This window comes from Rattus norvegicus, chromosome 17, assembly GCF_021556685.1.
Source record: "Rattus norvegicus strain SHRSP/BbbUtx chromosome 17, alternate assembly SHRSP_T2T, whole genome shotgun sequence".
NCBI classification, from domain to species: Eukaryota; Metazoa; Chordata; class Mammalia; order Rodentia; family Muridae; genus Rattus; species Rattus norvegicus.
Window position 1 is genome coordinate 26,241,895 of NC_141550.1, and position 25,783 is coordinate 26,267,677.

General features: G+C 45.5%; 1 protein-coding gene across 6 annotated transcripts in view; it reads right to left on the minus strand.

Annotated features, from left to right (window-relative positions):
• The window catches only part of Bmp6 (bone morphogenetic protein 6), a 255,105-nt gene that overhangs the window by 9,219 nt on the left and 220,103 nt on the right, over positions 1–25,783 (minus strand). For all 6 annotated transcript variants that reach the window (XR_015640641.1, XR_015640640.1, XR_015640639.1 and 3 more), the window contains 3 exon segments: positions 21,668–21,860; positions 5,869–6,017; positions 4,957–5,154 (listed from right to left, as the gene is read on the minus strand). Coding sequence is in view for 3 of the 6 variants with exons in the window: in XM_087589870.1 (XP_087445996.1) it covers positions 4,957–5,154; positions 5,869–6,017; positions 21,668–21,860 (540 nt within the window). In the remaining 3 variants the exon portion in view is untranslated.

A 25,783-nucleotide genomic window follows, 5' to 3' on the forward strand; every position in this document is an offset into this window, starting at 1 on the left:
ATAAAAAACTGCCATTTTCAGACCCAGGCCACGGCCTTCTTCTGAAACATCTAATAAACCACGACGTTCATGGTAGGTTGACCCCCTCAACTTTGCCACCTCAACTTCATATCCATGACAGCCAGAGATGAAGTACCAGGAACACTGCGAGTTGCAACCCTCGATCGGTGACTGAAGGTCCCTGAACACTACAGCATGAGATCGAACGTTACAATGAACTAAAGACATGTTTTCTAAGACACGTACGTGTTCTGGTTACTTCTCTTGTGCTCAAAGCGTACAAATGGATCCTAGTGGGAAACGTGAGGGGCTGGAGATATTACATGACTTTCACCTCCTTTTAGCTACATACCTTATAGACAGACAAGGTTTCCCATAAACACTGAGACTCCATGAGTGTCACAGAGCTTCCTTTCTGTCACCTCCTAGACTGAGGGGTTCCCTGACTCCCAGACCCTCCCCGTGGTTGGTAACCCTGAGTTTGGGGTTCTCTGTATCAAAGAAGTTCAACTTAGGAAAAGTAAATGCAAGTATTCCAAAATCTGGGGTGAAAAAATGATATTAACAGCCCATGGAACTATTGGGAACCCACGCCTCCCCAAGAGGTCTTAAGAGATGTATGTTCAGGTGGGTGGGAAAGAGTTGGAAGAAGAATTTATTCCCAGGCAGCAATAGAACGATTACAGATTCATCCCCAGGGATGCTCAGAGTCCTGAGGGCATTGTGCTATTTCATAGGCAGAAACAGCAGGTTCAAGAGACAACCACAATTACACATCAGCTGCTATAGTTCAGGGGTAAAGCAGTTACCTAACTTGCACAAAGTCCTGGTTTCAAAGCAGAGCACCACCAAAAACAAAACAAAACAAAACAAACAAAAACAAACAAACAAACCCCTCTTCCTTGCAAAATAATTTAAAAAAATTAAATAAGCGATAGTAATAACATCACTGGTTGTCTGATAAAACAAAGGCCAGTTCACAGGCCCAGCATCAGACTCTCGAGCTGACTTGAAATGGCAGGAATGGCCCTCTCCTCCCCAGATGTGTCATTCGGGATCCCAAAAAAGTAACCGGAGCAGAACCTAGAATTGCCAAAGGAAATCATCTGTCAAGGCCACCCATTCCTGGACCTCACAATGGATTGATTGGCCAAGCGGTATCGCAGGCCCCCACAAGACAAAACAGCAAAGGCCAAGAGAAACATTATCAAAGAGGAGAACAGCAGCTAGCAGAGGCCGAGGACTATAGCTGGAGGGCCTGGGGTAGGGGGCTCAGAATACACTAGACTGGCAAGAACGGGGTCTGGAAAACAATCACCAGATTCATGAGAAGCCCTCCCAGGGCTCCACAGAGCAGCCCAGCCCAGCACTGTCCAACAGGTGTAAAAACAATAAAGACGTGTCCCGAGGCTGTACAAGCCTGTGGGAGAAGTGCGACTCAGCCAACGTCCACCACTCCCGTGGGGAGGAGAGCAGGAGAGAAGCAAGGATCTGTAGACACCATGAAGGGAGACTGGCCCCCCAAACCCACTATCTGCTGCATGTGCCTGCAGAGTCCAGTCTGAAGTCAGATCAGATGTCAGAGCAGGGTGGGGTGGGCCTCGGGGACCAGGAGGCAGTGGGTGAGCTCTTGGCTACTTGCTTGTGATAGGTGGGTCTGGCTGTCTCAGGAATCTACAGCCCAGTTCCTAAAATAGATCCTTGTCCTGTTTCATTCTGATGACAGGTGATTTGATGAATGATGCTAACGTCTTTACTCAGGTGCAAGATGGTGGGCTTCTCCTAGGCTGGGCCCCTTCGGGAAGAAGTATCAATGCCCAGGGAGTATACTATGAAAGAAATGGACAACCAAAGAATGGCGATCTCTTCCTCCAATCTCCCAAAAGACTTAGGAAGGCTGGACTCACACTCCTGTTGGCACCTTTTCTGAGGATGACCAAGCTCGCAAAGACCCTGGAGTCCCTGGTCACTTCAGGAGCCTGGAAGGGAAACCTAGAGAGAGGCATGTCTACTCTCTAAGCACAGGCCGTATTTCTGAAAAAAAAAAAATCTCCCTGCTTTTCTTTCTTAGTTTTCCTGTGGTTTGCAAATTAGTTGGTTTTGGGGGGTTTTAGGTTATTTACTTTGAGACAAAGTTTTAAAGTGTATCCTCGAGTCCTGGCCTCTAACTCTCTATGTAAACAGGGATGACCCTGAACTTCTGATCCTCCCGTCTCTACCTCCCAAGTACTAGGATTATGATTATGGGCATGTGCCACCATAGCTCGTTTATGCCATCAAAACCAGGACTTTGTCCATGCTAGGTGGGTACTCTGCAAACTGAACTGCGTTTCTAGCCTTAGAATGCTTTCGTGGGTGGACATCTGTCCCTCTGCTTACCCACTTCCATTACAGAAGAAAGCCAAGAGCACAAAGCAGAGCTTCGAGGGGCTGCACGCGAGTGGCCTCTGATCTCACTGGAGGTTTTGAGAAGACGAGAAGCCTCTTCATCTCAATGCCTTCTTGGGGGTTTTAAATATGTGAGGCCAGAGGGATTTGGCACGGATTCCTTTGCCCTGGCTACTGAAGGAACAAAGAAACTAGGACTGGTTCAGGAGGTGGAGTGAGGAGACCAAGAGACAGCAGGGGCCCTTGGACCTCATTACGAATTAGGCCACTTTAATATCCGTAATTAATTTTAACTCATCAGACTGAAAGAAAATGTTGAAAGAGACTTGGAAAACAGTAATTGGATGACCTTGCAAAAAGCCCAAATCATGGACAACATGTTTTCTTAATTAAAAATAACTGGGTCTATATATTGGGTGGGCAGGGTGAGTGTTGAATCAATCAAGTGAAATTATAATTTTAAAAAGTAATCAACAGTGCAAGTGAAGCCTTTGCAGTCTGAGGTCCGAGGAATCAAACTGGCCACAGTTCCCAAATGCAGTCTACCCCGCTGGCTGACTTCACCATCGGGCCCCCGAGGGGAATGCAGGCTATTAATTTAATTCAACAGACTGCCTCCCAGGGGAATAAACCAAAGCAGGCCGTCCTTTCTAGTTTTTATTTATTTATTTTTATTATTTTATTATTTATTTTTTAAAGCCTCAATCCTGACTGGTTTTGGTGGTAAATACAGAACACCCATGCTGTGCGGTGCTTCCAAGAAATACCATGACAAGGAGAAGCAAAATGTCATATCACACTGGGTAATGGCTACTCAAGTGTCACATCCAAGTTACTGACGTAAGAGGAGGCTTAGTAAGTCGCAGCCCGAAACTTAGCAGACACTTCTTCCCAGACACGTGGGGTGCTTGGAGAAGCTACATCCATTCTTCCCGGGTCCCCAAAATGACGGTCGTAATGAGCCGCCTCAAAAACTAAGCACAGCCTCTAGAAATTATTTTACATCCTTGGGATTGCAGCAACGTGCTCTAAGCAACTACTTCCTCCACGTGGGTTTAAGGAGGTAACCTTCGAAAGTGTGCCGGGAGGCTGCATCTCATCAAACCAGAACAATCTGTGAGGTATTCCATACCCTCACAATACAGAGGCGGGGAGGGGTGCGTGACTGAAGCTCAGATCCACTAGGTAGGTTTCTCCAAACTCACAAAGTCGCAAGAAAGAGAAAATTCTGGTAGAGAATCTCACAACAGACAGTCATGGTCGCACTTGTTTTCTGGGCTGTTGAGTAACGCCAGGAATCCAAGACTCTGGAGCCCTTGCACCACCGGGAGGAATGAATATTGGCACTCGAACTCAGTGCCACATAACAGCTATGGACTTGCTTCCGGGAGCCTCCACTCCCTACTCCTCCCAGTTCTAGAGAAGACGTCCGAAAGTCGGAATTAACCCTCAGATAGTGGGGGGCCATTTCCTCTCTTTGCCCTCCCGACTTGCTCGTCCACATGGATCTGAATACCCAACCTAGGCTTGGCCGATCAGAGCACTTCCTGTAGCAAGAGGATCAGAGCTGGTCACGTGGTGTGAGTCAGTCCAATGAGCATCAAGGCCTGGCTTCCAGCTCAAGTCAGCAAGGGAGAGAACTCTATATTTGAAAATGAGGTTGCCAAGGTCTCTCTGAGACTCTGGATAACCTTAATGTACATTGACAATCATTGTGAGGATTCTACCCGTGAGAAATGCAGGAAACAGAACTATCTAGAACCATCTGTTCCCAATAGTCTAACCAAGTTGGAACAAGAAACCCAGTTAAATGGGCCAATAAAATCCATGTTAGAGGCTCCAGCTATCTGGTAAACACAAGTCTATAGTACACAACTATACACCACTTCATGCAAGTTGAGCCCAAAAATCTGAAATGCACCAGAACTTAGACCTCAGTTGATGGTTGTTGGTCAAACCAAAGTGCAGCAAAAATACTATATAAAACTAACATATAGTTATAGGTTTGTAAGGTGAACAGGGAATATAAATTAATTGTCATTAGACATAGGTCTTATCCCCAAGAAACTTCTGAAACTTCTCTGGCCATACACATGGGACCTGGGTTTGGTTCCTAGCCATCTACATGGTGGCTCACAAACATCTATAACTACCCCTGAAGACTGGGCACATCTTCTGACCTCCATGGGCACCAGGCATGCATGTGGCATACACACACACACACATACAGGCAATGCATTCATGAATAAAATAAATCCAAAAATTAAAATAATTGGGGCATTTCCATGATTTTATGGGAAGAAAACAAAAGAACTGTAGAAATCTCATCAAACAGAAGGATGCTTGTCTGAACCAAGAGGTGGGAATGAGATGCCTATAGCCCCAGAGCTCTATGCTGAGGGGTCCTGGGATCCCATACAGGTATCTATGACTGGGGCATCGCCACCATTCCTAGCCCCTCCCGATCCCCCCCACTAGCCACTGGTATTTGCTGAGCAGAAGCAGTTCAGCATCTGGAGCCAGAGGTAACTTTGTCGTGATGGGAACCAAGGCCCCATCCACACCCACCTGAAGCACTGGAGCCCCGGGACACGTCCTGCGACTGGGTGGACCGATTGCGACTCTGCTGTCGACGCCGACTGGAGGCTGACCTGGTGGTGCGCACGTGGACCTCGCTCACCTTGAAGAAGGCCACCATGAAGGGCTGCTTGTCGTAAGGGCCGTCTCTGCCCACCAGGCCCGCCGCACGGGGGTTGATGTGGAGTCCTTTAATGCAAACCAAAGCCCACCCCTCTTTACTCCACAGAACCTTACTCTCAAAGCTACGTGACGCGGCGACTCTTTCTAGTCTTCCGGGTAAAGGAGTAAAGAGTGGGAAGTGTGAACAGGGCTCCATGCATCCTCCCACCCTGGCTGGCTCCCTGTACTCAAAATGTGCCTCCCAACGTACAGGATCACCCCGAGGAGTGCTCTGGTTTCCGGTCCTCCTATCCATCTGTATTTGCACTTTCTTTCTGACTTTACTTCCCAACTGTGCAGCAGGCCCAGAAACAGGGAGCCCGTCACTAGGGGAAGTTTCCTTACGGGTCCCTTGGCAAAATCACTGGACAGTCAGATCCTAACAACCCCCATTTTCCTCCTCGTCCTTTGATGCTGGGTAGAACCCAGAGCCTCTTGCTAAGCACGTGCCCCATCACTGAACAGTATGCACCCAACCTTCCAGTCTCCCCCTCAGGATCTCCCATCTGTCTCAGCCAGGGGAAGCTCTACTTCTTGTGGGAGATATGGCCTGAGCCTGCTTCCAAGTCCTGGCCAAGAGAAAAATTTTGCTTTTCGGTATGGTTACGAGGGAAGAGTAAATAAGGTCACCCTGATATCAAGGGCTGGTTAAAACACAATGGTAGCACCGTAACTGCCACAGAGGAAATGAAGGAAAAGGTCTGTGTCGCAGAGGCTGGCAGGACGCAAATCTCGACTCACCGTCCCGAGTCACCACACTCAGCTGGAGTCCCATGTTGTGCTGCGGTGTCACCACCCACAGATTGCTAGTTGCTGTGATGTCGAATTCCAGCCAGCCTTCTTCAGAGGCCCACACCACCCGGGTGTCCAACAAAAATAGGTCAGAGTCTCTGCAGGAAAGGAAGAAAAATGGCGCAGCGAATCACCTGCTGTCCCGAGGCTCATTCCTCCTGTCTTGTCAAGAAAGAACGCTGAGGTCAGACCGTGCCCATCTGGTGACCAGCCCCAGCTCTGCCTGGATGGCACCGTAGAGGGCACAAACACGGCATAATTAGCAAAGACACAGACTGTGAGCTCTCAGGAGGCTTCATAAATTCACCAACACCTCCTGCCTCCTACACCGAATCTTTCTTGGAATTAAGGTAAATTGTAAACATTATTTCATTTCTCTGGATACTTCGTTCATTTTTATTACTGCATTGTTTTACTCATGGTGCTTTTTATTGGCTAAGAGCATAATTATGGCTAGTGAGCCCCGAAACGTAGAAGGCAGGTATAAGACTAGATTAAATCAGGATCCAAATGATATATAAAAAATTAGGTGTCTCTGGCATCAAATCTCTGTAAATACCATCAGGCTATATGTATAAGATATATATGAATCAAGAACGAATTTTACATTTAGACTTAGCAACCATTTCCAAGATATCTCATTCTATGTGTGCAAAGTATCCCCCACCGCAGAAAGCACTTCTCAGTTTCATGAAATTTACACAGCTTCCACTGGTTTAAAATAAGCATCAGATTCTAATAGTGTCCATTTACAAAGCGCTCTCCTCTACCTCGCTTTACTCACTGCTATGATAATCATCACTGCTGGAGTACAGCTATTTCCATCCTCAGCTGGGAAACTGAGTCTCAGACATGAGGCTGTGGGGCCGGATCATGTAACCAAGACGAAAGCTAAGCAAGTAAGAAAATCTAGTCAGTGGACAAAGGGAGGGGCTCAACTCCAAGTCAAAAAGCTTTCCCTACTGACAATCTTTTGAGATGATTTCCAAAGACAACTTGCGATGGTGAGAAAAGTTCATTCCTCATTCAACAGCATCTTCCGAGGGCCATGCAGCATCTGAGTTCAGAGTCTGAGATTTCTTTCGTGGGAAATACACTTTTTTCCTGCTTCCAAGGCAGCTCGGCGTTAGCAGGGAACTCTACTGTCACTGTTTTCAAGTGTAAACAGTAGGTAGAGTGACAGGCAGTTTACTCAGCTGCTTGGCAGTCTGCAGGGGTGGACTTGAGCTTGTCCTCCTTAAAGCTCTCCCCTGCGTGGATGTGTCACATTCCCTGTGGACAGACTACCCCCGCTGTGACTGGGGCAACAGCTTTGAGCCCAGAGATGAGGGATGTTCACGGAAAACAGCAAGAGGGGACTGGGAGTCCAATGCTTTGAAGTTAAGATGCAGAAGGACATCAAGTCCACACTGCAAGGTCATAGAAGACCCTCATCCAGAAATAACACAGACGGTACAAACAGCTCTGGGGGAAAAACAGCCCCGTACGGATGCAGGCTGAGGATGTAGTTATCTAAGACTGTGGCTGGCACTCCCCAGAACCAAGATCCGGAGGGAATCAAGCAATCTAATATCTAAGGTCGTGCAATAGGACGCAGACAGACACAGGGTGGGTGTGACAAGGCTGGCAGGCAGAGTTGGAATGGACTTATGCTTCTGTTTGTAAAGAGGGGTTCATAAGAAAGGATGGGGAGCTGAGCAGGCTGGTGCCCACCTGTAACCCCAGCACTAAAAGCCATTGTCTACAATGGAGACAAAGAACGAGAACGGGGAGAGAGAGAAGGGATGAGTGAAAGAGGAAAGCAAAAATGTGGATCTGGAAGCAAGTAGAATTTGGGGCAATTGTAAAAAATAAAAGAGCTGGTGAGAAAAATTAATTACTACAATGTGGAAGAAATTACATTTACACCATTGTACTGGCTAGCTATATGTCAACTTGACAGAGACTAGTCATCAGAGGAGGGGAGGTCAACTGGGAAAATGTCTCCATAAAAAATCTCATTGTAGGCAAGCCTGAAGGACATTTTCTTAATTAGTGATTCAGGAGGGAGGGTCCAGCCCATTGTAGGTGGGGCCTCTCCTGGGCTGCTAGCCCTGAGTTCTTTAAGAAAGCAGCTGAGTTAGCCAGGAGGAGCAAGCCAGAAAGCAGCACTCCTCCGTGGCCTCTGCCTCAGCTCCTGCCACCAGGTTCCTGCCCTGTGGAGTTCCTTTCCTGACTTCCTTTAGGGACACACAAGGTTATGGACGTGTAGCCCAATAAACTCTTTCCTCCTAAAGCTGCTTTGGCCATGGTGATTCATCCATCGCAGGAATAGAAACCCTGACAATGACAATGGCTTATGGTCATGAGTTTCTGTCGATAACTACTGCAGTTATCTTGGGGACCCAGAATGTGTGGTTGTTTCTGCGGTACCCATTGCTCACTATAATGAAGGCCGTGGCCTTTCTCAATGCTTGTGACACTAGCTAAGCAAGTGCAGACCAACAGCACTTGATCTTGTTCAAGATCAGAGAGGGAAATCTTGGCTTTAAGATGCCCAGGTCCTGCTCCAAGGGACAGCAGTGATCCCCCCCCCCTTCCTCGTGGCTGTGACAAAAGTGCTTGACAGACACAACTTAAAGAAGGAAGGATCACTTTTGCCCCGTGGGTTCAGAGGCGAGTCCACGGTTGCTTGGACCCATAGGCATAGGTAGAACATCCTGATTACAAGAGCATGGGAAAGAGCTATTTACTGTGAGGAAGTCTCTTTGAAACGGAGGTGAAGGAAGGGGGGATAAGGGTACAGAGGGAAGGAAATAGGGGAGAGGAAGGGAGGGAGGAAAAGTACAATATAGCCCCAGCTAGCCTCTAGCTAGGCCTTAGACCTCAAAAATGCTACAGTCAGTTAGAGGCCAAGTGTGTAACACACCAGACCGTCTTGTTCATATTCAAAGGATAACAAGAAGTAACTTAACACAGAGAGACTTATATAACAGGGTTAAATGAGATAAAGAAATATACATGCAGGGGTTGGGGATTTAGCTCAGTGGTAGAGCACTTGCCTAGCAAGCGCAAGGCCCTGGGTTTGGTCCCCAGCTCCGAAAAAAAGAAAAAAAAAGAAATATACATGCATACATATACACATAGTTCCACAGGTCACTGTACCAGAGGCTGCTCTCTCTCTCTCTCTCTCTCTCTCTCTCTCTCTCTCTCTCTCTCTCTCTCTGTATGTGTCTGTCTCTGTCTCTGTCTCTCTCCACCTCTCTTTCTCTCTCTCTTTCTCTCTCTGTATGTCTCTCTCTCTGCGTGTGTGTGTGTGTGTGTGTGTGTGTGTGTGTGTGTGTGTGTGTGTGTATGCATGCTTTACTGCATACCTTTGGCTGGCCTGGCTCTCACTATGTAGACCAGGTTGGTCTCCAAATATCTGCCACCCTGATGTAAAAAAGGCACCACATAAGACCTACTGTCTCAAAGTAGATAGTAAGAACTGACACCAGAGTTACCATCTCCCTCCCACACAGATGCCCACATTCCACCTTCTGCATCTCCACAGAAGACGCTATGGCAAATGGAGACTTCAGGTAAACTGAAACTGAAAACCATTGATTGGAATGGTTTGATTGTAGGCTTTGACCAAAGTTCATTGATAGAGATGGCCACATATGTGAGTGTCCTGTGTCAAGAAGCTTATCTGGAATGTTCCATTATGAGGAACTCCTTGCCAGTGATTCTTGGCTTGGGTGCCAGAGGCTCATTCTTCATGGTCTCTGTTCCCAGCTATAAAAAGCAAAGTCTAAAATTGTTCACAGTACAGGCTGAAAATACCGAGCAAATGCTCAAATAAGTAAGAGGTCAAGACCCAGTGTGTTTAAAGACAGAGTTGGCTTCATATAGAAAATGGGGCAGTCACAGGGTTAGAAGACATGAGCTGGCCTTCCACACCAGGTCAGAGTGACTGAAGGATGCGTGCAGAAAGGCACCTGGTATGGCAAATTGTGGTGGAGCCCCAAGACCTTCCTGATTTTTTCCTATTCCTCCCATTTAAGAGAACACTGTGTGATTGGTGTGACAGTGTCACAAACACCTATAAAGTCTGAAGATGTCCCCCCCAAAATCCCAGGCTTGGAACTTATTCCCCAGTGCAGCAGTGCTGAGATGGGTCTTCAGGGTGTGATTACATTGCAAGGGCTCTTCCCCGCATGAACGGATGCTAGGTATCCTTGTCACCAGCGAAGGTTCCTGATCAGAGGATAAGGTTCCCCTTCTCTCTCTTCACGGGTGCACTCTTTTTTCCTTTCTTAATTTCCATCCCAGGATGATACAGGAGAGGGTCCCCATAAGCTATGGCTCCCTGATCTCGGACTGCCCATTCTCCCGAACTGTGGATTATCTGTAAAATACCAGGCTCAGGTATTTTATTATAGAGAGACAAAATGGACGTATTTTACACAATTAGTGCAAGGAACTTTACAAAGGAATTAAACTTTAGGAATTAAGGATCTAGGAACTCACACATGTGGTTCTGCTCCAACCCACACTCATTCATTTCTTCAGTGACTCATATCTTTGTCTACTGACCCCTCTGGAAAGCGTGGCCTCCGTTGAGTAGGTCTAGGCCTCTCGCTCAGTGCTGGAGTACTTGTCCAACATGTGCAAGGGTTCCAACTCAAGTACAGGAAAAATAAGAGTCCCCCAAACCAAACAGGATGCATCTGATCCTCGTAATCATACTCTGGCAGAGTTGAGATGAGATGGCCTGGGCTGAGATTTGCCGTAAATGAAGACTCCCTGTCTCACCACAGTTACCCCGCCTGGGTTATTTGGCATTTCTTTCTGGCATGGCAGACTCAACTCACATATACATTCCTTCCTAAGACCTGGAATGTTCCAGTGTGCGGGCATAGCTGTCCCCATACAGTCCCCTTCTGTGACTCAGCTACCTTCCAGGTTAGTACTACTTCACTGGGTAAAACAAGGCGGGCTTTTCCTTCACTTGTTCCAGAGAAGGGCAGGAGGCTCCTGAATATCCATTCTCCTGACAGACTATAGCCAACATCCGGTACCCTGTCAGAAACTTATGTTTGTCATAACCCATTTTATTAGACTTGATGAAGTAGAATTTACTCATTTGAAATAAGCAGATTTGTAATACATTCCTTTGCTGTGTAAGGTCTGGATTCAGTGGTTACTTAAGATACAAAACAAAATTCAAATGCTGGCAAATTCAACACAACAAGGAGAAGCTAGCTTTTGAAGAGACTAAAAGTAAAAACAAAACAAAAGGGGAGAATATTTGACACTCAAGCTTTCCTTTGTATAAGGTCCATATTTATATTTGTGCCACTAGAAAAGGAATTGTAAATTCGAAAATAGAATACTACAAATCAGAATGCACTGCTACATGTGTGCACATGGACAAGCAGACACACACACACACACACACACACACACACACACACACAGTGCACATACAGGCATGCAGGCAAGTATACACATGGGTTTGAGTAGCAGTGACCAATAACTACCTAAATTGGTTGTTATAATTGACCTTATAGCAGTTGATTGTGCTAGGTTTTTCCCTCAGTGACTATCATATTCCAAGATGCTGTAAATACCACAGGCACCCTTCCAGATTTATCCAGTACAAATCACTTTGCTGTCAGAAGACGAACAGAAAGTATTAGCAGTGTTTTCCCCATGCCTGTTCCAACAGCTTCTGCTCCTCCTCGGCACCCTAACAGAGGACTTTGGCCAGCTCCAGCACAGGTTTGCCTATACTGTGTAAGCACCTTGGTCCTCAAGGTCAAGCAGCCAATAGCACATGCTCTTAACTCTCTTCCCTGCAACCTCCAGTGAAGTCGGAATCGATCAGACTATGACCCCTCAACTGCCGAGCTTTGGGCTTCATAAGCCAAGGTGGGGTCTGAGCAGGTGTATATTTGACAGACTTGAGAAAGATGCAGACACTACTGGTCTGGGAGAACACTCTATGAGGACGGGTTCAAAGCATAGCACCTCTCTTTAAAGACTTTGGTTCTCCCTTTGCTTTGACCAGTAGACGTAAGTTTGGAGGCTATCTGCTCTCAAGATGTCTCAGGGAAAGTCAGATGAAGACGGGGCTAGGAGTTAATGTTTGGTTGTATTCTGAACTAGTTATCAAGTTAGGCCAATAAGCAGAGTCACAGAAAGAACAAGTCCAAAGCTTAGTGTTTGAGAGAACAGATAGAGATATAAAGGGAACTGATTACTTTATATACAGCCAGGACTTTTCAACCTGTCTGCTTTAGCTACTGAACAAAACAATGATTCCATGTCCTAGAGTCTTTTCCAGCCTGCCCTGGTGACAAAGAGAGTGAAGAACCCCATACCTTTCTAATAAGAACACACCGAAATCTTACTTATTTTAATTCTCCGATCCTACATTTCTACATCTCTGTCCAATGTAGGGAAATGAAACAGTTAAATTACTGCTAATTTGGTTTGGGGCGGGGGGAAGATGCTTCATAAAATATCCTGACCGCTAATGTAGCCTGCCAATCCACATGTATGGGGAAGCATGCAATCAAAAGCAATCAGCTTCTAGTAATGAATAATACATAAGGCGCCGAGTACAGAAACATAAACCTTCCTATCTCATCAATCTGCATGTGTAACCAGTACCCAAGGGCTTGCTGTCTTCTCCTACCACACACCATGGCTTCCCTCCAAGGTGGAACACCTCCGCATTCTCCTGGGTGTAGATGACATTTTTATAACTTTAATTCCACACTGTGCTTTACAAGCAGACAATGGTATATGGAGCTAGGCTTGGTGACTTCTCAAGCTTGGGCTTTCTTTTGTGCTTCAGATAGGGAGCCTTCAGGGTAGAAAGGGCATAGATTTAACAGGGAAGACTTAGTGAGCTTCCTGGATGCATTTCACAGCCCCCTTCTCAAATGGAAAAGGGACCAATACCAAAAGGTTTACTGCTAGCCTGAGGCCCACACTTAGCTATGAAAGCCATGCAGAAAAGAGAACATGGTGTGGCTAGGGACCAGGATAAAAGGTTTTCTTCTCCTCAAGCAACAAAAGTGACTTCCCATCCTGGTTTTCTCAAATTTGCCCTTCTTTTTAGAAAAGAAATTGTCTCCCGTGTCTGAAATGGTTGAGTTTTATCTTCCCTGAAAACCCGATAGCATTTCATAGCAGCACTTTCTATCCATGAGTAATACTGTTCTAAAGAAATGCCTGTTCTGGGTCCTGCAGCTGAGCCAGCTACTGTAATGGGGTGTCATTATAGATCTGTTTGGTTAATAATATATGCATCAGTATTTGGGGGAAATCCATTGAGAGACTTCCAAATTCAAATGCTAGGAAGATGTTGGTCGCCATACTTCTGGTTTTGAAGTGTTAACTAACACCCCACCCCCAACCCAAAACAAACAAAAAACACAACACAACACAAAACAAAACAAAAAAACCCAAAAGGAATGTGTTGACAGATTCGCCTGTTTGAAAGCATATTAAAGTGGGAAGTCAGGAAACACATGAGCGGTCAAACTCGAGACCCCAGAGTGGGTCAGGGCCCTGAGGTGAGTGAGGTGTTTGCTGAAGCTCATTTCAGAACATTTGTGAATTCCTGCAACCACCACACCAAAGCAGAAAGCGGAAGCTAACATACTATCACCAGCTAAGGACAAAAATGAGAGTGATGATGATAATGTGTTGGTGGTGGTGATGATGATGGTGATGGTGGTGATGATGATGGTGGTGATGATGATGATGGTGGTGGTAATGGTGATGATGGTGGTGATGGTGGTGGTGGTGATGGTGGTGATGATGATGGTGGTGATGATGGTGATGGTGGTGGTGATGATGGTAGTGATGGTGGTGGTGATGATGATGGTGATGGTGGTGATGATGATGGTGGTGATGATGATGATGGTGGTGGTAATGATGATGATGGTGGTGATGGTGGTGGTGGTGATAGTGATGGTGATAGTGATGATGGATTGAAGGTATCTAGGGCAGGAAAGAGGAAGGTCTCAATGGAAGCAGCCTGCCTGGAAGTGAACACGTAGACGTGATCTCACAGAGGTATGGGTTCAATTTTCTTCAAGTCCTGGCTGCCATGAACACCAATATTTTCATTTGAGATATTTGCCAAGCATTAAGCTGTGTATACACGGGATAGGAAGTTGAGAAAACAAGCAGAAAGAAGCTGTTTAGAAGCTTCAGAGAAATAGAAGGATTTCTGGCAGGTTCACAATGCTGGGGGAGTTAAAAATGAGAGTTCAGAGCCCACCAAGGATGAGGGCCTCTGCTAAGCATCCTGGTCTCAGCTGAAACCTCCAGGGGGCTGAGCTGCAAGAGGAGGGGAAACCAGAAACAGATGAGCCTTAGCAGACCCGGAAGCCCCACCTCATCTAGGACAAAAGGATAAAGTGGTCTGCTTGCACTGCCTCTGACTTCCAGAAGAATGTTCAATTCAGTCAGCAAGGAAGCGACAATGTCTATAGCTGCTTTTATTAAATTATACACGAAATTTAATAAACAAAAAGTTGTCAGGCAAGTCAGGAAATAAAATCAAATGCAGAAAACAATCAAGGAACTAAAGAGACAATGTAAATAGACCCAGAGATGATCCAAACACCAGATCCAGACCTAGTTTCTGAATCCAAGCTTACAGAATGGTAACAAGCCACAAATGGACCTTTTTCCAGGGTCTAAAATAGCTTTAATATTTGAAAACCATTTAATGTAGTGATACTATAAAGGATTAAAGACCACATAATCTGATGAAATCAGAAAAAAATATAAAATGTAACATCAATTCCTAATCTTAAAAAAAAAGACTCTTAGAAAGTTTAGAGGATAATTTCTTCAGTCTACTTAGTTGCTTGAAATTTCTATAGAAATATTTATAACAACCATCTTTAATAGTAAAATAGTAAATCTCTCACTCACTCCCAAAGATTAGTGTGTAAGTAGATTTCAAAAGTACATTGGACTTCCTAGCCAGTAAAATTCAAAGAAAGGAAGAGAGAGAGAGAGAGAGAAAGAGAGAGGGGGGGGAGAGGAAGGAAGGAAAGAAGGAAGGGAAGGAAGGAAGGAAAAAAAGAAGGAAGGGAAGGAAGGAAGGACGAAATGAATTGTAAAAAAGTGATATTTACAGTTGATTTGATTATACTCATAAATATTTCAAAAGTCTGAACAGAAAGGATTAGTGTTAACATAAATTGTCAAGTTTCTGGATACAAGATCAATACACAACAATCAATTGCAGTTCTAGATGGGAGCACAAGCCAATCAACACACACACACACACACACACACACACACACACACACACACACACACCACACTAATATTTACTTTTAGAATTGAAAATTTTAATGCCAGGATTGGAGAGATGACTCAATGCTTTGGTGCGAACCCATGAGATAGGTCAATGAGAACCACAATACTTGGGTAACATACTGAGCACGGTCACACACATCTCCTTAACCCCAGAGCTGTGTATGGTGAAGATAGGAGAATTTATGGGACTTGCTGGATATTAGCTTTGAACATTGTTTGAATGTTGTTGGAATTGTGATCTCTGGGAGAGACCCTGCCTCAAAGAAATAAAGTGGAGGTGGGGGCAGGGGACTGCTGTTCTCTATTCTGAACTCAACCTTCTCTACACACTTATATATCACACATTCCTCCTCCTTCCCTCCCTCCCCTTCTCTCTCTTACACAGACACACAGACACACAGACACAGACACAGACACAGACACACACACACACACACACACACACACACACACACAATCGATGCTGTATACACCAGAAAAAAATGCATTTTAAGTTTGCTAACTCTCACTTTAAATGTCTTCCCACGAACCCTGCATGGTAGAATGTAGTGGAGGAAGGAGATCATGCATGAAGAGAATAGGCTGTCACTGCCAAACAATACATTTTTGTCAGGCAGGGAGGACATGAAATGTGAGATCCAACAGAGGCAAGATGACTAACTCATGCACGGACAGCCACACCTCAGAAAGCAAACTCTGTTGTAATGTCTGACTGGCTCTCACAAGAATCTCTTGGACTTTCAGGAACACAAAATTTACTGAATAAGAACTGTAGACAAAAACGATATTCTTTAAAGACCTCAAAATTGCCTGATTTATCCAAAGGTGCAATGATGGTTTGAATGCTGTTTGAATAGTTGGACTCAAGCTGCTCCTGGTGTTTTGGGAGGTCGGGGAACCTTTAAGAGGGTTTTAGCTTGGCCCTGCTTCCCCTCACAGTCTCCCTTTGCTTCCCCATGTATGAAAATGTAATGGTCTGTGCCCCAACTCCTACCACAGATTAAGCCGCCATGCCTCCCTGGCCATGAACGTGTAGGGTAAAATGAATCCCTTCTTCCCTAAGCTCCTCTCAGAGCTAAACTTGGCACCATGATGAGAAAAGTAACTAATACAGATATGCTAGAAATAAGGCATGGTGTGTGTGGAAAGCAACATGGTACCCTTTTGCTATTCTGCACGGGTATGGGAGGGCAGGGGACTCCAGAGCAGCCTGAGGTGCAGTCCAAGCGTGACGACAGCTACTGTGCACATCACACAGACGTTCTGGAGTGATCCCTAAGAGTGCAGAGGATCACACACAAATCTATCCTACTCTTTCTTCTCCATCTCTTGCCAACTCTACAAAACAGACTGATGGGTGACGGTTGGTCAAGAGAGGGACTGAAGTATGGAAAGGTTTTCTGTAGGAAGGCCTGGATTCTAACAGACTCACTCTATCACCAGTGGGAACAGATTGGAGCATCCTTGTGATGCCTGCATCTGAGCTCAGAAGATGGAGATATGGGGCATATCATAAGGGGGTTCTGACCTCTTCTGGGCACTTCTTGCTTATCCTAGTTTCGGGGTGCCTCCGTGTCATCAGAGTGACTTTGAGGAAATACCGTGAACAATCGTTTCAGCAATATTAGCCTTGACAAAATTCAAACGTGCCATGCTTTATTCTCTCAAATGTGAAGATTGACTCACCTATTTGATAGTATGGGGGAAAATCCTAATGAGAGAATATGAAGGGAAGGCATTGCTGTAAGGATGTATTGGTTTACAGTGCCAAAACTTGTTCTTATTTTAAATATATTTTATTAATCGAGAGTTTCATACAAGTAGAATGTGGTGATTTGAATGAGAATGGCCCTCATAGGCTCATAGGTTTTGAATGATTAATCCCCAGTTAGCTGAACTGTTTGAGACAGATTAGAAGGATTAGGAGGTGTGGCCTTGTTGGAGGAAGTGAGCCTTTGACAGACAGTGTCTGCCTCTTTCTGCCTGCTGCCTGCGGATCAGGAGGTAAGTTCAGCCTATACTTTGCCTGTCTGATGCCGTACTCCCCACCATGATGATAATGGACTGACCTCTGAAACTGTACGTCAACCCCAGTTAAATGCTTTCTTTTCAAGCGTTGTCTTGGTCACGACATCTCTTCACAGCAATAGGACAATAACTCAGACACATTCCATGTCTTTGGTCATATTAATACCCCACGTCTCTCCCAAACTTCTCCCAGACTCACTCTTCCCTCCCAGTACTCACTCTCCTTTTTAGGTCCTGGGGATGGAACCAGTGTTCTACACATGCTGGGCCAGTGTCCCATATATGCTGACGTACATCCAATCATCTTAAAATATAAGTGTTCACAAAATTGGCGAGTAATTTTTCAATTTCATTGCCACTCGTGTGTAGATGTGCACACAGCTACACACGATATGTACATCTATGTGCATAGCGCCTATGTGTACCATGACATTTGTGTAGTGATAAGAAACATCTTGGTGGAGATGGTTCTCTCTGTCCACCTTTATGTGGGTCCTGAGGACTGACCTGAGGTCAACAGGCCTGTGTGGTAAGCACCTTTGCCAGGGGAACCATCTTGCTAGCCCGGTGCTGAGGAAATCTTAAAAGAAGGAACATACAAAGGGTGTCCTGTATGCCTTGGACTTAGTGGAAGTAATCAAGCTGCTCTTACTGTAGCCTACAGGTTGCTTCTGGTCTTTCCTTGACTTATAGACCGTGGCTATCCATCTCAAGACTCCTTTTCTGGCTTTGGATCAAGTAGTATGTTTCTCTAGTAAGTACCCTCTATTCAAGGAGCCAATTGTTGTTGTAAACTTACCTGTTCTGAAGTACTTACAGGTCACAGAAACACAGTTCTATAGCCAGTATTTGCCTTCTTGGAGGCCTTTGTAACCTCCCACTCAGCTCTCCTGACTGCTTTTTATATCAGAAGATTCAATACACCATCTCCCTGGCCCTTTAGCTGAAGTTGAGACTTAGCATTTAGAATTTCAACGTCCCTCCTTCAAGGCGGCCAACTATTTTCGTAACACAAACATTTGTTAAATTAAGTGAACACAGCAAATGCTACAAATTGCACTTCGGCACAGATTAGATAAATACGTTTCCTCTATGCTCAGAAAAGCGTGTTCAGCCAAGACACCCCAAGATGGTACAGATGGGGAGGTCAAACCTTCTACAGAAGGAGCCCTGCAGCTAAGTCTGGAGGCCTCTGTAAGAACATTTGGAAGTAGCGGGAGGGCTGGGCTTCTGGCCCACAGATAAGAAAACCTTCCCCAGCCAACCTGGAGCCCTTCAAAAGCATGAATGCCTCCCAAATTTCTTAGTACTATGCACACAAATTAAACATATCCAACTGGAAAATGCCCCCATCCTAGAAGACAAATTGACAAGAGAGCCATCCAAGGTTGGGTCCATTCTGGTTTCTGCTTTCTAAACTCACTGCTGGCCCCCAGGAAGGATGTCACCACCATCCTGAGCACACAGCAGCTGTCCCTCCTTGGCTAGAGTTCAGTATAAACCTCACAAGGCTTCAACTAGTGCTCTCCTTAAAATAAAAATTCTTTTGAAAAATTCCACAGTCGCTATACTTCCAGCCTAGCAGTTTGGGTATGACTCCTCCTGCAGGAGAGGGGAAAACATCCATTTCAAACAAGCATGTGAGTCCAACAAGTACCTTTAGGTCGTTCTCAGAGAGAAGTAAAATGGACTATCCAGTTGGAAAGGTTGAAAAGGCAATGGTTAAGGCAGGGCCAAAGAATCACCAAATACCAATTCTCTCCAGTACATCAAAAGAGGAAGATCTAGCAAAGGAGAGATTGTACTTCCCAAGACAAGCTCTGTATTGTAAAGCTATCAGATATACTTGTCTGTAAGAGGAAAATAAGATACCAGGGAACTTCCTTGTTCTGAAATTCCTGTCCACTGTCACCAGACCCCAATGGCTACATTTTACTCATTGTTTAACTGTACCAGCTAAGACCTCATCTACAGCCTTAGCGTATGTATTTGACACCTTGATGTGTTCCCAGTGCCTGGCATCTGCTGGTCCTTCTAGTGTTGGGTCTCCAGCCCAGGACAAATGGTTGAAATGTCTATTACTATATCAAAGCTGATGTTGACTGCTAGGCTCTCCCAGCATCCCTCAGTCCCTAACTGTTCTAGCTTCCTCCTGGCTGACAAACTCCTCCCCTTACCTGGAAATCTCCAGCCCAGGCACTAGACTGGGCTCCCTCAACGTCTCCTCCTCTGCCCCTATATAGCTCAGCCATTTTGGCTACCAGTCTCTTGGCCTAGGTCATCACTTTTGGTCTGTGGTTCTTCTATGGCTTTCCCTCCACCTCTCTCTCTCTCTCTCTCTCTCTCTCTCTCTCTCTCTCTCTCTCTCTCTCTCCTTGGTCCAGTTCAGTCTGACCATGTTCATTCTGGACTCTTCCAGATGTCCCTGCCTCTGGGCATGCTCTCCCTCTTATCTACAGTAGACATTCCCCTCCCCCACACCTAGGAGCAGCCCCGCCCTCCTTTTCTATCATTCTTCTGGTGCTGAAACCCATGAGTATCATGCATGAGCTCCCATCCCAGGGACTCTGAACCAAGCTGCTAAGTCGACTCTCCTAAGGTATGGATGGATCATTTATTTCTGCTGGCTTTTGCCAGCTACCAAATTTGATCCTAAATTCTAGAGTGTGATTCTAAAGCTGCTTCCCCCTCCACTTGCTACACTCCTGGTCTACCCCAAAAGTGTCTCTCCAGGCTCCTAGAGCCCTCAACACCTTCCCAAGGTCCCCAGAGGAGCACTCACTCTCAACTCCGATGCAGCTACCTGGGTGCCTCTCTACGCCCCTGTGGGCATGGGCATATCTTTAAAGACACTATCCATCTTTTCCCTCAAAGCCTCAGAGCTGCAGTACCGCCTTCATCCCCACCTGCAACTGGTTGCAACCTTTTCCTTGTCTTTCCCCCTCTTCCCTCTGTCCGTCTGGTCTGTCCTGCAGCTCCTGCTCTCAGATCCCTCCTAAAGATTCCTCTTCCTTCTCAGAGCTCCATCTCTTCCTTAAGCCCTCTTCCTGGAACCCTCCTCCCTCAGGAGTAGCCCTACTCATCTGAGAGCCAGTTCGTTGTCTCTCAGCTCCCTCCTACAGTCCCATAGCCACCTACACACTCCTTCTCAGTTTCCTCTTGAAGCTAATAGTGATTCCCTCCAGCAGAGTTGCCCTGGGGCAGACCAGAGTGTGCCCAGGTACCAGACACTGGGATGCTTTCAGTGCTAAAGCAACCCTTCCCTGAGGCTAGCTCCTGTTCCTTATCCTCTCAGCAAGCACACTTGCCGCAGCCCTCCACGCAGATCCATATATCTAGGAGAAACCAAGGTCAGTCTGAAAGTACTGGAACCTTCTGGAAAGTCAATAGTTCTCCAAGGCCAGTTAGATTTGGTTTCTGAAACCAACGGAGATACTGGGCATGCTGTAGGTAATCCCAGGACTCAAAAGGCAGAGGCTGAAGGATGGCAAGTTCGAGGCTAGCCTGAGCTACATGGCAACCTGCTTATAAAAAAAAAAAAAAGGCAAAGCAACAGAAATGTCTTTGGGTCCAAGGGTGTGGTGTATCCTAGGCATTCTTCATCTTCCATGATTATGCTGACACCTGCCTTCTAATCAATATGACACTATCAGTGGCTTAAGTGGCACGGTGGGTCTGTCCCTCCCACCCCCAGCATTCTGTTCTCAGTGAGTGGTTTGCTAAACAGACTCACCCACCTGCTCGACACAACTCACAGGCATTAGCTTCCTTTCTGTTTCTTCAGATTTGAATTAAATGCTTCCTTGCTACTTCTCTGCCTTACTGTGCTCCAACAGTTGCTGGGCAAGTTTTTCTTTATTGCTAGGAGGCACCATGATTATTTTTTATTGCAGATTATTTTCCCCCTATAAATCACTCTGAATGCATTGCAGGAAAGAATGGTAACACAGACATACAGGAAAAAAAAAAAAGGAATCTGTCATTCCCTGCATCCAAATGGTAGGGTTTATATATGCTTATCCAAAGCAGACATGTATATTAAATATGCGAATATATACCTTGCAGTCACCTGACTGGCAATCTCTTGTAAGTGCTGTTCCGTAACTTTAATGTGTGCATTAATTTAATCGCTCACACATCATCAAAACTGGGGACCAAATAATAACAGGAAAGAGTTGACCCTAATAAAATCAGAGCTGGCTGGTCATTAAAGATGCTTGCTAAGTACCGTGCTGTTCACTTGCTTAGGAAAAGACAACTATTTGAAAAAATCAACTTAACAGCAGCTCTTCCCATTCAATAGCCCCTGACCTCCAGACCACCTTCCGAAGACGACACCTGAGGTCGCATGAGGGGAGAAGTGTGAGCATCCCCACCCTTGGGCTTCCTCGAGCCTCCATACCTGTGCTGATGCTCCTGTAAGACTTGGTAAATGCTGATAAGAAAAGTTTGGTTTTTAAAACTCCCCACCACACAGTCCTTGTAGACGCGGAACTCTGCAGCCGTCACTGCCTCACCCTCGGGAATCTGGGATAAGTTGAACTTGAACTCCTTGTGGTGTCGCTGGCGTGGGGAGAACTCCTTGTCGTACTCCACTATAGGGTTAAACAAGAGAGAGTGACAGCTATTGTTACTTGGCCGGGTGCCATGGGCTCATCTCATGAACATCCCCCAGTTTTACTTCACAGATTACCAGGTACCAGCGGGTGGGTTAGTGAGACCAAGGGGTTGAAGGGACACTGGTTGAACCTGGCAGGTAGAGATTGAAATCCTCCCTTCTGCCTCAGATGAAGCCAAATGTTTGCACTGTGTTCCGTTTAGATACTGTAGTCTCAGCAGTTGGCTGAGCATGATCTGCACGAGTCTTTAACTCTTGGCTTCCGGTTTCCTTATCAGCAAAAAAAAAAAAAAAAAGACTGTGCAGAAAAGTCTGAGAATGAATGGAATATTGAAGAAGAACTCTCGCCACTGCTAAGCCTTCCTAAGAGTTGCTGGTCACCGAAACAATATAGGTAAATGTCGATGTGATTGATTGCCCACCAGACCCTGATGGTGAGGCTTAATTGGGTGAACATTGCCACACGCTCTTCATACAGAGCATGGAGAATCAAGAGGAAACTGAGACAGAAGAAAAACAAGCAAGCAAAACCATGTGATGCAACTGTCAAGTTACCTTCTAAACATTGATGTTTATTCCCATAGGTCAATTCTGTTGCCTGTTTTGGGAAGAGAAACTTCGATTGGCAGCAGAGAGTGGGACTACAGAGACTCATGTCATTTATCTAGTAGTGATAAATGACTACTGAATGCCCAGCATAGGTGGGACATCTGTGCCCATTGCCACCCCTCCAAGACTGAGGGAGCACTGAAGAGGAGAGGGCGGGGTGTAAGAGCCCAAGATGGGAGGGAATGTCATAGGACACTGTCTCTTGGACATGCCATGCCTTTGCACTGTGATAGATTACCTAAGATCCACATAAGACTTAGCCCTGTTATCGAAGGGGTAGAGACTTTTACACACACACACACACACACACACACACACACACACACACACAAGGATCTACAGGATTAACATTTAGGGGATGGAGGGAAGACATCGCCTTCTGTGGTGTTGCCATTAGTGAGGTACTTATGCTCCTATAAATAACCCTGTTGCTCAAGGAACCCTAACGATAGTCAAAAGACATGGAAGTAGGGACAGCTGGAAAGAGGAAAGAGAGTCATGGGAGCAAGAGGGCACATGAAGATAATGAGGAATTAATATGACCAGAATATGTAATATATAAGAGGTCATCATGAAGCTCATAATTATGTATAATTAGTATATGCTAATGACCTCCCCACCCTTCTAGCCTTCTCCTCCTCCCTGTTGGCTTTTCCCTCCCCAGTTTTGTTCATGTGGCATCATCTGTAGCTGATATGAAAGGGGGCACCCAGTGCTGAACTTGAGAGCCGTGACATGAGTGGAGGACAGGCCATGTCCTGTCCACTCCACCCCATCCCCGTGCCTTGACTTTCCAGGGGCCTCTGCGCTTTGCTTGCTGTCCCTTGGAAATACTTGTAGAACATTAAATTTGATATTTGACAATTCTACACGCATGTGTGATGCATTCTTATTCTCAACCTACCCTCTCATTTCTCTTCACCTATGTCAACACGCCCAAGTCCCTTTCCCAACACTCATATCCTTTTATTTTGGGACCGTGGGTTCGGAACTACCCATTGCAGCCTGGTGTCAGGTTTTGTTGAGGAGTCAGGCTAGCAAAGTCTCACAGGAGATGATCCTCTCCTAATGGAAGCAAGGGCTGGAGACTGTAGGGACCGGTCTTCCTGTGTGCCAGGAAGCTGCTGGGGCGCTCTTAAATTTGACAGCAGAACCCAAACAGGATAAAAGGAATGGATGGAAAAAGCAACAACAGTGTTACTTGCTATGAATGGCTTACATTAATGAACCATACACACATATACATATGTACGCACATACACACATACATACACACATATCACATACACACACACACAAACATACATACATACATACATACATACATACATACATACATATATACATACATGAATAGGCACACATGCACACACAGAGTACCTAGATCTAGTTCCCCTCCTGTGGATGAATGTATAAAAATAAAGCATATACACACCCAGATGACTTTCTGCTATGTACGACACACAGACCCTAAGATTCCACACCAGTGAGAATGGCTAAGATCACAGACTTCAGGCAACAGCACATGCTGGTGAGGATGTGGAGAAAGAGGAACACTCCTCCATTGATGGTGGGATGACAAGCTGGTAAAATCACTTGGAAAACAATCTGGCGGTTCTTTAGAAAATTGGACATATAGCTGAAAACCCAGCTATACCACTACTGGGCATATACTCAAAAGATGTTCCAATATATAACAAGGACACATGCCCCACTATGTTTATAGCAGCCTTATTTATAATAGCCAGAAACTGGAAACAACCCAGATGGCCCTCAACAGAGGACTGGATACAGAAAATGTGGTTCATTTACACAATGGAGTACTACTCAGCTATCAAAAACAATGACTTCATGAAATTTACAGGCAAATGGATGGAACTAAAAAATATGCTGAATGAGGTAACCCAATCACAAAAGGACACACATGGTATGCACTCACTGATAAGTGGATATTAACATGCCCAAAAGTTCAGAATATCCATGATACAACTCAGACTATATGAAACTTAACAATAAGAAAGGCCCAAGTGTGGATGCTTCGATCCTATTTAGAAGGGGGAACAAAATAGTCATGGAAGATGAGGGAGGGAGAGACCTGGGAGTAGAGAGGAGTAGGAGGAAAAATGGGGGGCAGGATCAGGTATGGGAAAGGATAGGAAAGACTACAGAGGGTCAGGAGAATGAATAGAAATATATAGCAGTGGGGGGAGGGGACTCGGGAGCCACTAGAAAGTCACAGGTGGACCTGGAAGGCATAGTGCTAAGTACCATAAGCCAGGCACAGACAGACAGAGTCACATGATCTCATTCTTAGGCAGCATCTAGGAAGGTCAAACTCCTAGAAGCAGAGAGTAGAATGGTGGTTTCCTGGGGTCAAGGGAAAGAGCTCTTAGACAGGGATCTGGAGAAAGTCACCAAGGGGATCCCAAAGTTAAATTCTGTATGATGAATGTGATTTACAGACCTGATGGGCAGCACAGTGACTAGCAGATTGCACTGCCTTGATATGAGAGCCGCCGAGCATGTGATTTGGGGGGTTTCCTCTGCCACAGTGGGCAGAGAGGAGATATGTGACACTCCATCAGCACAGGACCCTTTTATCAGTTATGTCACAAAAAATAAAAATCAGAAAAGAAAGTATATGTCACTTTTTTCTGCATGCAAAGGCAAAAGAAACTAATTGCTGGTTATTATTTTGGGGGAGTTGGCTTTCAACTGTCTGTATTCATTCCTGGGTAAGAGAAATGTTATCAAACCCCAGATATGCAGTTCACAGCAAAAGGACAGAGACGCTAATTCTGCTCAAACTCCACATTTTTTGCTGACTAGAGCTATTCCTGGGGCAGGGTGGCGGGGGGAGCTGTTTGTTTTGTTGTTTCTTTGAGACCAGGCTTGCCATGTAGCCCAGGCTAGCCTAGAATTCGCAATAATGGTCCTGCTTCTGATTTCTGAGTGCTGGGACTGTAAGTGTACACCACTGTGTCCAGCCCTTTTAGTTTGTTTGACAAAGTTCACTTTTGTGTTTAATTTTATGAGTGCATGTGCATCTATACGGAGGTATATACTCTTGAGTGAAGGTGTCTTCAGCGTTCAGAAGAGAATACTGGATCCTCTAGGGCTTAAGTTACAGGCTTTTGTGAGGCGCCCAACATAGGTGCACCTCTTAGTTTTCTGAATGAAAATTCCAAAGAAATTACAGAAACAAATTCATCTCTTACAGAACGGCTTTTGTAGGGATTTGTGGGAAGAAAACAAAAGTCAAACTATTTGCCACCTCCAACTTCCCATTTC